This window comes from Carcharodon carcharias, chromosome 21 (assembly GCF_017639515.1).
Source record: "Carcharodon carcharias isolate sCarCar2 chromosome 21, sCarCar2.pri, whole genome shotgun sequence".
In the NCBI taxonomy this organism is placed as follows: domain Eukaryota; kingdom Metazoa; phylum Chordata; class Chondrichthyes; order Lamniformes; family Lamnidae; genus Carcharodon; species Carcharodon carcharias.
The window spans coordinates 42,247,494-42,259,964 of NC_054487.1; the positions used below are offsets into that span (position 1 = coordinate 42,247,494).

The window sequence follows — 12,471 nt, forward strand, 5'->3', positions numbered from 1 at the left end:
CCTCACTTTCAAAACCAGCAATGTAGACAGCAGCATCAGAGCCAGTCCACAATGCAACACTGCTAAAGTTTTGAACAACCACTGAGAACAGAAAACATTAAATTGTTCTTATATTTTATAATGAAACAACCCTCCCAAAATATTCACTTTAAAAAATTATCCATGTAACAGAGATCCTGAGCCTAAAAGGTCTTTTGCCTTTCCCAAGTGCAGAGGAAGGAAGGGGAAGGGAGAGGGGATATATTTAGTTATAATGCTCCAGCCTTCATGAGGTGTGGAACAGGTTTAATGTGTCAACGGGTCTTTTCCCGCCCACTAATTTTGTATGTTCAGAAATAGAAACTTTGAAAATAGCAAGTGCTGTACTCTCTGGATATGTTAATATTTGGGAATTCAGTTTGGAAATTGGGACAGGATTGAAACTATGAGTAAAATTCCAACAGCTGGGGGTTAGCTGGGTCTTTTGGATGGGAGAGCAAGCCATCTGTCCTATTGATGCCTTCATAGTTTGTTCCACATACAGGAGATAGATACACTTCCTTTCTGCTGTAGCTGGAAGGAGTGTAGAAGTAACACAGCAGTGCCAGTACCCTCCCTCCTCCAGAAATTAATCTGCAAAGCTAAAACCTCGCCAAGAGCTGGCACCTTCTGTTCACTGGTGTAACCCCATTTCAAATTGGAAACCAAACTGCAAGAATTTCTAAGCCATTCATTGCATTCAATTAAAAAAGCTTGAATTTCACAAATTTGATCACCGTTAAATTTAAAAAAGCTTGAATTTCATAAGTTTGATCACCTTTAAAAGAAAAAAAACACTTGGCCAATCCAGAAATTACCTATACAAAACAAAATATTGTGCAAAAGTTTTATAATTCAGGTATCACTTTCACTGGCAAACCACATTCAACATTTGAACAATTTGAAACTTGAAATGGGAGAAACATGATTCTCTTGTAAATTAAGTACAGATGTTTCTTAAAAAATAATTAACGATAGAAAACTCGGATGGCCTTAAGTTATAAAAACATTTATGGTACAAATTAAGTTTGCCTGTGTGCAATCCACTGTTTTATTTCAGCAACATTTTAAAGATATATAAATAAAAAAAGTCATCAACAGAAAATCTTTTATTTATTTTTCCTGAATTCTTAAACAGAGGCCGTTAACATCAGAACAGACCATCTCACGAGGCCAAAACATTTACCAAGTTTGGCAAAATACTTGACATAGCTTTGAGGTGATAGTATGTCCTTCAGCAGCACCAACCAAATACATGGACTGTTCTGAGGATCTCATTTTCAAAGTACAAGCCAGTGTCTGATGAGGAAAAGGCACTTAAGTTCAGTGAAAATCTGGAATTATTACATTGATCTTTTGACAACGGCTATGAAGCAAATCAATTTTTTCCTCTTTTTTGCCCTGCCCCTCCTTAAGCTTCTAACAAAGTGAAGGATTAACTGCAAAAAGCATAGTTGTAAAATCAAAAATGGAGAGACAGTTTATATACGTGTATACATGTATCTATATAAAAAAGCTCAAATACATTTGGTAATTTACCACATCATGCGGACAGCCCTTAACCATTGAACACAGCATCAGTCAGAAACCAATATATTTTAAGACTGCAAAATAAAGCAAGCAAGGACTTAGAAACATAAATATTTTCAAGCTTATACCAAACAACCTTCATTTTACAAAAGATGTAATTTACAATGAAAGTGGGTCATTATGATAATTAGGATTTCTACTTTTCTGAACTGGAAAGCCAAGTCAGGCAAGCCTAGAGTGGAGCCACATAAAACTTGAGAAAGTGCTATTCATCAAGTGCTGCACCAAAGAAACTAATGATTTCACACCACTGTGAAAAAAGCAAGTGCAGATTTGGCCAAGAGATAATTTCTTTAACACTCTTTCCATAATTTCTGTACAAGAAAACAAAAAGCAACAAAAAAAAAACCAAAACTGATGCGTTTTCAGTAAGGTAATAAAAATGCTTTCATTCTGATGGCTTTGTGTAGTAGAGCACAGCCCATTAAAAATCAACATCTTTCACGTGCCAAGCTATTTGTATTCAGTACAATGTAAATCAAGTGTAAGACTAACCATACAAAAGACAAAAAATCAAAACCATGCATCCTATTCAGCTGAAAGAGGTTCAAGAGCAATCCCCTACTTTTTATATTCCAGAATAGCTTGTTAATATATGCAAATCATATCTTTTATACTTCCCATCAGGATGAGAGATGGGGAGAGAGTAAATTTAGCAGGTAGTCAGTTACTGATCATTTAGAGGTTTTAAGCATACATGATAAATACTCTTGTAGTAAACACCACCTGAGGCAGAAAATAGCTGGCTTGTTAGATGGATCTTGAAAGGGCTTCACTGTGTTACATATATGTTGTTTAACAGATTAAGAACACTATTATTGACAATGTCGGCACATTCTTTCATTGTAAACCCCAAATTAAATGGGACTACACACATTCATCTTTTTCCACCCCCACCTCCCAAAAAGGCATATGACACAACAGCACAAATAGTAAATACAACAGACACATTTTCCCAACAAGCTAATGCAGTGTTATGAGTAATTATGAAACCTACTGTATGTTTTAGTGAGTTTGCAAACACATGCCTCAACAATTTTCCAATTACACCATTATGGATTTTGAGGTGGTGCTGCCACATTCCCTGGATCCTGCCGAGGTGGTTCTGGTGGAGCATGCCAGCTGGTTTCCTTGTACACGAACCATGCATTTCCACACCACAGGATCAGGTTGAGGAAACCAAACACCTGCAAAGGAGAAACAAAATATATAAAATTTCATCAAATGAAGTGGTGCAGAATGGGCTATAAGTCAGCCTTAAGGATGCTTAAAAGCTTTTTCTTTGAAAGAAAAAGATGCTTTGCAAGCCACCAGGAGTCATGGGAGAAGAATTAATGACTATGTAGTCCTCAGGTGGAGTTCAAAAGAACAAAAGAAAACTCCAGTAGCCTCTAGATCTCAGGATACCAAAGAAGAAAGTCCAAAGTCCTGCCAACACTGAGGAATCTACATGACCCTGCATGCTGGGAATCTCATCTTCCACAAGTTAGGCTTCAAGCATTCTCTTTGTCAGAAGGCCAAGAGCCCCAAACCTTGGATATAGTTGAACAAGATGAAGCACTACTTCCCTCCCCCAGTGCCTGGCGCCTATGGCACCACACCTCTCCCAGGCAGAGAGATGGAGGGCTTGTGACTTCAGGAGAAATACAATTCCTATAGATTGTATCCATGGTTAATTCTGGATGACACAGAGTGGTGTCTCTTCCTCAGCTTGTGCCAACTAGTGTTGACTGACATGAAGTACAAATGGTGAGGGGGTTACAACTTGCTTTCAGCTGGCAACGAACCTCCTGTTCCCAGCGTCAACAGGATTTTTGTTCCATATCGATACATTCATGGAATATGGGTATCACTCGCAAGGCAATCATTTGTTGAAAATCCCTAATTGTGCTTAAGGTGGTGGTGAGCCACCACCTTGAACTGCTGCAGTCCATGTTGTGTAGGTACACCCTGGTGCTGTTAGGAAGGGAGTTCCAGGATTTTGACCCAGAGATGATAAAATCACAATAGTGTGGGGCTTGGTGGGGAATTTACAGGTGGTGGTCCCATGGGTTTCTGCCCTTGTCCTTCTAGGCAGTAGAGGTTGCAGGTTTGGAAGGTACTGGCAAAAGGAACCTGAGCAAGTTTCCACAGTGCATCTTGCAGATGGTACACAATACTGCCACCATGTGTAGGTGGTGGACAGGGTGCACGTTTAAGATGGTGGATGGAATACCAATCAAGCGGGCTGTTTTGTCCTGAATGGTGTCAAACTTAGTGTTGAGGGAAAATAACAGAAATACCTGGAAAAACTCAGCAGGTCTGGCAGCATCAGCAGAGAAGAACAAAGTTGACGTTTTGAGTCCTCATGACCCTTCAACAGAACTAAGTAAAAATAGGAGAGGGGTGAAATATAAGCTGGTTTAAGGTGGGTGGGGTGGTTGTAGGGACAAGCAAGTAGTGATAGGAGCAGGTAACCAAAAGATGTCACAGACAAAAGAACAAAGAGGTGTTGAAGGTGGTGATATTATCTAAAAGAATGTGCTAATTAAGAGTGGATAGCAGGACACACAAGGTACAGATAGCTCTAGTGGGGGTGGAGTGAAATAAGACTAAAAGGGCATAAAAGGTATAGATTTAAAAATAATGGAAATAGGTGGGAAAAGAAAAATCTATATAAATTATTGGAAAAAACAAAAGGGAGGAGGAAGAAGCTGAAAGGGGGTGGGGATGGAGCAGGGAGTTCAAGATCTAAAGTTGTTGAATTCAATATTCAGTCCTGAAGGCTGTAAAGTGCCTAGTCGGAAGAAGAGGTGCTGTTCCTCCAGTTTACGTTGAGCTTCACTGGAACAATGCAGCAAGCCAAGGACAGACATGTGAGCATGAGAGCAGGGTGGAGTGTTAAAATGGCAAGCGACAGGGAGGTCTGGGTCATTCTTGCGGACAGACCGAAGGTGTTCTGCAAAGTGGTTGCCCAGTCTGCGTTTGGTCTCTCCAATGTAGAGGAAACCGCATTGGGAGCAACGAATGCAGTAGACTAAGTTGGGGGAAATGCAAGTGAAATGCTGCTTCACTTGAAAGGAGTGTTTGGGCCCTTGGACGGTGAGGAGAGAGGAAATGAATGGGGTGTTGCATATTTTGCGTATGCATGGGGAGGTGCCGTAGGTGGGGGTTGAGGAGTAGGGGGTGATGGAGGAGTGGACCAGGGTATCCTGGAGGGAACGATCCCTACGGAATGCCGCCAGGGGGGTGAAGGGAAGATGTGTTTGGTGGTGGTATCATGTTGCCGGAAATGGTGGAGGATGATCCTTTGAATGCAGAGGTTGGTGGGGTAATAAGTGAGGACAACGGGGACCCTATCATGTTTCTGAGAGGGAGAAGGCGTGAGGGTGGATGCGCGGGAGATGGGCCGGACATGGTTGAGGGCCCTGTCAACGACCGTGGGTGGAAAACCTTGGTTAAGGAAGGAGGAAGACATGTCAGAGGAACTGTTTTTGAAGGTAACATCATCAGAACAGATGCGACAGAGGCGAAGGAACTGAGAGAATGGGATGGAGTCCTTACTGGAAGGGGGTGTGAGGAGCTGCAGTCGAGGTATCTGTGGGAGTCGGTAGGCTTGTAATGGATATTGGTGGACAGTCTATCACCAGAAATTGAGACAGAGAGGTCAAGGAAGGGAAGGGAAGGGAAGTGTCAGAGATGGACCATGTGAAAATGATGGAGGGGTGGAGATTGGAAGCAAAATTAATAAATTTTTCCAGGTCCCGACGAGAGCATGAAGCAGTACCGAAGTAATCATCGATGTACCAGAGAGAGTTGTGGGAGGGGGCCGGAGTAGGACTGGAACAAGGAATGTTCCACATATCCCATAAAGAGACAGGCATAGCTGGGGCCCATGCAGGTACCCATAGCCACACCTTTTATTTGGAGGAAGTGAGAGGAGTTAAAGGAGAAATTGTTCAGCGTGAGAACAAGTTCAGCCAGACAGAGGAGAGTAGTGATGGATGGGGATTGTTCGGGCCTCTGTTCGAGGAAGAACCTGAGAGCCCTCAGACCATCCTGGTGGGGGATGGAGGTGTATAGGGATTGGATGTCCATGGTGAAGAGGAGGCAGTTGGGGCCAGGGAACTGGAAGTTGTTGATGTGACGTAAGGTGTCAGAGGAATCACGGATGTAGGTGGGAAGGGAATGGACAAGGGAAAGAAAGAAGGGAGTCAAGATAACGAGAAATGAGTTCCGTGGGGCAGGAACAAGCTGACACGAGCGGTCTGCCGGGACAGTCCTGTTTGTGGATTTTGGATAGGAGGTAGAAGCGGGCCATCCCCGTGACACCCTGGTCCACTCCTCCATCACCCCCTACTCCTCAACGCCCACCTACGGCACCTCCCCATGCACACGTAAAATATGCAACACCTGCCCCTTCACTTCCTCTCTCCTCACCGTCCAAGGGCCCAAACACTCCTTTCAAGTGAAGCAGCATTTCATTTGCATTTCCCCCAACTTAGTCTACTGCATTCGTTGCTCCCAATGCGGTTTCCTCTACATTGGAAAGACCAAACGCAGACTGGGCGACCGCTTTGCAGAACACCTTCGGTCTGTCCGCAAGAATGACCCAGACCTCCCTGTCGATTACCACTTTAACACTCCACCCTGCTCTCTTGTCCACATGTCTGTCCTTGGCTTGCTGCATTGTTCCAGTGAAGCTCAACGCAAACTGGAGGAACAGCACCTCATGTTCCGACTAGGCACTTTACAGCCTTCCGGACTGAATATTGAGTTCAACAACTTCAGATCTTGAACTCCCTCCTCCATCCCCACCCCCTTTCCGTTTCTTCCCCCTCCCTTTTGTTTTTTTCCAATAATTTATATAGATTTTTCTTTTCCCACCTATTTCCATTATTTTTAAATCTATACCTTTTATGCCCTGTTAGTCTTATTTCACCCCACCCCCCCCCCCCACTAGAGCTATCTGTACCTTGTGTTTCCTGCTATCCATTCTTAATTAGCACATTCTTTTAGATATCACCACCTTCAACACCTCTTTGTTCTTTTGTCTGTGAAATCTGCTCCTATCACTACTTGCTTGTCCCTACAACCACCCCACCCACCTTAAACCAGCTTATATTTCACCCCTCTCCTATTTTTACTTAGTTCTGTTGAAGGGTCATGAGGAGGCGAAACGTTATCTTTGTTCTTCTCCGCCAATGCTGCCAGACCTGCTGAGCTTTTCCAGGTATTTCTGTTTTTTGTTTTGGATTTCCAGCATCCACAGTTTTTTGTTTTTATCTTAGTGTTGAGGGAGCTGCACTCATCCAGGCAAGAGTATTCCATCACACTCCTGCCTTGTACCATGTAGATGATGGACAGGCTTTGGGAAGTCAGGAGGTGAGTTACTCGCCACAGGACTCTCAGCCTCTGACCTGCTCTTGTAGCTATACTATTTATGTGGCTTCTCCAGTTTAGTTGCTGGTCAGTGGTAAACTCCAGTACATTGATCGTTTGGTGGTAGGGGATTCAACTATGATAATAACATTTAATGTCAAGCAGAGATGGTCATTGCCTGGTACTCATATGACACGAATGTTACTTGCCATTCATCAGCCCAAGCCTGAATGTTGTCGAGCTCTTGTGGCATGCAAACATTGACTGTTTCAGTATCTGAGGAATTAAGTGATACTGAACACTATAATCAATAACACCCCCAGTTGACCTAATGATGGAAGGATGGTCATTGATGCAGTGAAGATGGTTGGGCCTAGGGCACTGCCCTGAGGAACTCTTGTGATGATATCCTGGGGTTGAGATAATTGGCTTCCAACAATCACAATCATCCTACATGCTAGATAGGACTTTAACCCATGGAGATTTTCACCCACTGATTCCCAATAATTTCAATTTTATGACTGAAGCCAGACACAGCCAAATGCTGCTTCGATGTCAAGAGCAGTCACTCTCGTCTTAACTCTAGACTTCAGATTTTTTGTCCATGTTTTAACAAAGGCGGCAATGAGGCCAGGAGCCAAGTGATTCTGGCGGAACCCAACCTCAGCTCAACGAGCAGGTTATTGCTATGTAAGTACCAAGTGATAGCACTGTTGATGTCATCTCCACTTTGCTGATGATCGAGTGTAGACTGATGGATCAGTAATTGGATAGATTGGATTTGACTTTTTTTTTTGTGGACTGCCCAGATGTGCGCTGCCCACAAAAAAAAGACAAATCCAATCTGGCTAACCTTCCTCTATCAGGTAGATGCCAACCACGTTAATTGTACAGGGACAGCTTGTTCGAGGTCACAAGGCTTCAGTAGTTTGGTTAGGTTGTTGTCAGGAATCTCAGCCTTTGCTGTATCCAGTGCCTTCAGCCATTTCTTGATATTATATGAACCAAATTAGCTGAAGACTGGCATGTGTGATGTAGGGGATCTCAGGAGGTTGAGAAGATTCATCCACTCAGCACTCCTGGCTGAAGATGGTTGCAAAATGCTCGATTTTTGCAATCCCCATCATTGAGGGTAGGTATGTTCATGAAAACACCTCCTGCTCCTCAGTTGTTTAATCGTCCATCATTGACAACTGGATGTGGTAAGACTGCAAAGCTTTGATCTGATCTTGGCTCTGCATATCGTAAGCTGCTTCTGTTGTTCATTGTTTGTAATCCTGAGTTGTTGCTTCACCAGGTTGGTATCTCTTTTTTAAAAATTATATATATGACTGCCTCGTGGCACTCCTTGCACACTGTCCTCCACTCCTCATTGAACCAGAGTTGGGGCTTTGGCTTAATGATGAGGGTGTGGGATATGCCGGGCCATGGAGTTATAGTTGAACATAATTTTAATGCTCTTCATGGCTCACAGATCATCATGAACGCCCAGTTTTGAACTACTAGATCTGATCAGAATTTATCCTATTTAACATGGTGGTACAGCCACACAACTCAATCGAGGGTGTCCTTGGTGTGAATACGGGCTTTAACTCCACAAGGACTGTGCAGTGGTCATTCCTACCAATACTGTCATGGACAGATGAATTGACATCAAGTAGGTTTTGCCCTCATGTAGATTCTCTCAGTGTCTATCAAAGGCCAAATGTGGTAGCTATGTCCTTCAGGACTCTGCAAGCTCAGTCAGTAGTGGTGCTACTGAGTCACTCTTGTTGATTAAAATTGAAGTTTCCTACACTGAGTACATTCTGTTCCCTTACTACAACTCAGTGCTTCTTCCAAGTAGTGTGTGTTCAACATGGAGCAACAATGATTCATCAGCTAAGGGAAGCATTAAGTGGTAATCAGCAAGTTTCCTTGTCCATGTTTGACCTGATGCCATGAGATGTCTTCACATAAGTGCCAGGTAATGACAATGCCAAAACAAGGGAGAATCTAATCATCTCCCCTTGACATTCAATGGCATTACCATCGCTGAATCTCAGAATATCAACATCCTGGGGGTTACCGTTGACCAGAAACTGAACTGGACCAGCCATATAAATACTGTGGCTACACGGGCAGGGGTCAGAAGGTGGCAATTCTGCAGTGAATAACTCACCTCCTGACTCCCCAAAGCCTGTCCACCATCTACAAGGCGCAAGCCAGGAGTGTGATGGAATACTCTCCACTTGACTGGCTGAGTTCAGCTCCAGCTACACCTGAAGTTCGACACCATCCAAAACAAAGCAGCCTGCTTGATTAGCACCCCATCTACAAACATTTATTCCCTCCACCAGTGACGCACAGTAGCGGCAGTGTGTACCATTATCAAGATGCACTGCAGGAACTCACTAAGCCTCCTTAAACAGCACCTTCCAAACCCACGACCACTACCATCTAGAAGGACAAAGATAGCAGGTGTACATGAACACCTTTATCTTCAAGTTCCCTCCAAGACACATACCAAGGTGACTTGCAACAATATTACCATTCCTTCACTGTCACTATTTGGTAGCCAAACAGTTACTTTATGGGAGAAGTAACCTAGCGGTTATATTACTGGACTAGGAATCCAATAATGATCCAGCGACGAGGGCTAGGTCACTGGGTCAAAATCCTGGAACTCCCTAACAGCACTGTGGGGGTACCTACACCACACAGACTGCAGTGGCTCAAGGTGGCTCACCAACACCTTCAAGGGCAAGTAGGAATGGCAACTAACGCTGACCTTGCCAGCAATGTTCACATATCATGAAAGGATTAAAAAGAATTTGTGGGTTGGAGACAAAATTAAGGAGATCCAGGCCCACTCTTCCCCTAGCTGTATAGCCCTGCACTCCACATCTGGTGATTTGTCCTGCTGATGGGCCAAGTCATTCTTGGGGATGGAGGAGTTTGGAACATTGGCTGAAAGCTAGGATTCAGTGCGTATAATTATGTGTGGCTGTTTCTGTCCCAACTTTGGCACCTGTCCCTGGATGCTGTTAGAGGACTTGGCAAGGTGGACTGGGCAGAGTGTACCTTTGTTGTGTCTGGTGTCTTGGCTGATGCCAGGTGGTCCATCTGGCTTTATTGTCATTAGACATTTTTGTAGTGGCTTGATAAGCCAGTTTGGAGGGCAGTTAAAAGTGAACCACAATGCTGAGAGTGTTGAGCCAGACCAGATAAAGACAGCAGATTTCCTTTCCTAAAGGACATTAGTGAGCCAGATGGATTTTTACAACAATCCGATAATTTGATGATCACTGTTACTGAGATAAGGTTTTTATTTTTGATGTATTTAATTAATTGAATTTAAACCCCATAGCCGCTATATTGGGACTTAGCCCTCGTCTCCGGATCATTATTGGATTACTAGTCCAGTAATATAACTGCTAGGTTACTTCTCCCATAAATCAACTGTTTGGCTACCAACTAGCAGTAATGCCTCTTATATGAATGTGGTGAAGGTCTGCAGCCCTGTTAGGAGTGGGATCTGCTCTTGCAATGGATCTAGTTCTTCCACAGTGCTTCCAGGCCCTGAAAATGTCATGGTGCAAAACTATATACTAATTTGTCACAAGGCCAAAACACATGATATGCTGGAGGCATCTTCTGTGAGGAATAGTTACAGCAGAATCCCACAGCCCTCAGGGTGCAGAGCCAGACATATCCAATAGGATTTGAAAATAGTATTTTTGAAGTTTTCAGATTGAAAGGCACACCCAAAGATTTTTAAGTGCACAATAGGAGCAACACAACAAACCGGTATTACAAACAAGTGAAGGGACATCACATACAAAGTGCTCCCCGCAAAAAAAATCATCCCAAAATGCTTCTTCTTCCACTACCCCCTCCAACCCCATGCACGCACCGATAATTTTCTTAGCCTACTGCATCATTTAAGCCTTAACACAATGTCGAATTTAAATGCATTGACATTCAACCAATTACTGCGGAGAAATAATTTAACCAGAAGATAGACAGAGATAGAGGACTAAATAAAGCCAAGTGCACATACCACAGAAACATTCAAGCTTCCCATGCCAGACACGCCTGCTGAAGAACATTCAGCCAATCCAATGCAAACTGCAACACTTTTTATGATGGTTTCTGGATTTGTAGAGTATTTGAGATCAGTTAGGCCTTTCCCCCAAGCTGAAGAGGAGACCAACCACAAGAAGGCAAAAATAACCGTCACAACGAAGTCCTGGAAAATAATGAGGAAATAAAAGTACAATTCAAAACACTGAAAAAACATTGACCTCAAACTTTCCACGATGTGGTTTATTCAAAGAAGAGACATGATGAAACAGTGTGTCAGTGTTCTCATCTTAAATAAATGCAGCTTTCACAAAAATAATAAAAGACAAAAGGAGATGAACCCATTGAAGATACCCTGGATCATTTCTGGGACTTAATTTCTGCTCATGAAGGATGGCACCAGAACTGAGAGGTTATACATAATAGGAAAGATTGAAGAGGCTGAGGCTTTTTTCTCCAGATAAAGGCAACTGAGGGGTGACCTGATAGGAGATCTGTAAAATGATGAAAAGATTAGATAGGGGATTATGTTGAGAAAATGTTCTAATTGTGGGAGGCACAAAATCTAAGGACCATAAATATAATATAGTCACTAAGAAATCCATTAGGCACTTGAGGGAAAAAACCCTCTTCACCAAAGGAGTGGTTAGAATATGGAAACCGCTACCACAGGGCATGGTTGAGGCCAACATAGGGGAGGTTTAATGAGAGAGAAAGAAATAAATATTAAACGTTAGGCTGACACATGAAGTAGAGGGGGCTTGGAAGGAGGCTGAGTGGCACAAAGAATTTTCAGCATAGAAACAGGCAATGCAATAATGAACAAATAAAGATTTTAGCCCATTTGATAAACTTAATCTAGGTCAACCAGTAACTAACTGGCAGCTATAGACTGAAATTAAAGACTGAGTTTGCTACAACACTTTCATTACCATAAGAAAACCACAGGAAATCCCAGAACATGTGTATTTGCAAAACAGAGAACCACAATTAAATCAAACAGATGAGACCTTTCTCAGTCTAGCTTTAATTAGTGGTCCAGGGAAAAGTGAGGGATGCAGGAAAGGAAAGTACTGATAAACACAAAACCTTTTCTCACTATCAATCTAGTAGCCAAACGGCACATTATAAACCAGTTTGCAGCCCAAAAGTGATCAATTCTTACTGCCTGAGCCATAGTGACCATACAAACTTATTGAAATATTCTTTTGTGTGCATCATTTAAATCTGTTGGACTTGGTCATTCATAATTAATTCCTGGTTGATCCCATATGTATGCAAGAATAAACAGTTTAAAAAGTCAACAACTGGGGAAGGGAAAGGATACTGTGCCAGTCTAAGCTTTTGGGAAACGATAATGGGGTATTGAATGTTTGGTGGCTGATCAAAAATAAAATCAGACACATTTGTTGCTTGCCTTACACAGTTCAAGCCTCA

General features: G+C 42.8%; 1 protein-coding gene across 3 annotated transcripts in view; it reads right to left on the bottom strand.

The window, feature by feature from the left end:
• Window positions 1–1,114: 1,114 nt before the first annotated feature.
• The window catches only part of sypl1 (synaptophysin-like 1), a 35,826-nt gene continuing 24,469 nt past the window's right edge, over window positions 1,115–12,471 (bottom strand). For 2 of the 3 annotated variants that reach the window (XM_041215872.1, XM_041215871.1), the window contains 2 exons: window positions 11,012–11,200; window positions 1,115–2,795 (listed from right to left, as the gene is read on the bottom strand). In XM_041215872.1, coding sequence (XP_041071806.1) covers window positions 2,661–2,795; window positions 11,012–11,200 — 324 coding nt within the window. In that variant the 3' untranslated portion in view covers window positions 1,115–2,660. The remainder of the gene's footprint in view (window positions 2,796–11,011; window positions 11,201–12,471) is intronic. The other variant, XR_005946444.1, reaches the window with a different exon arrangement.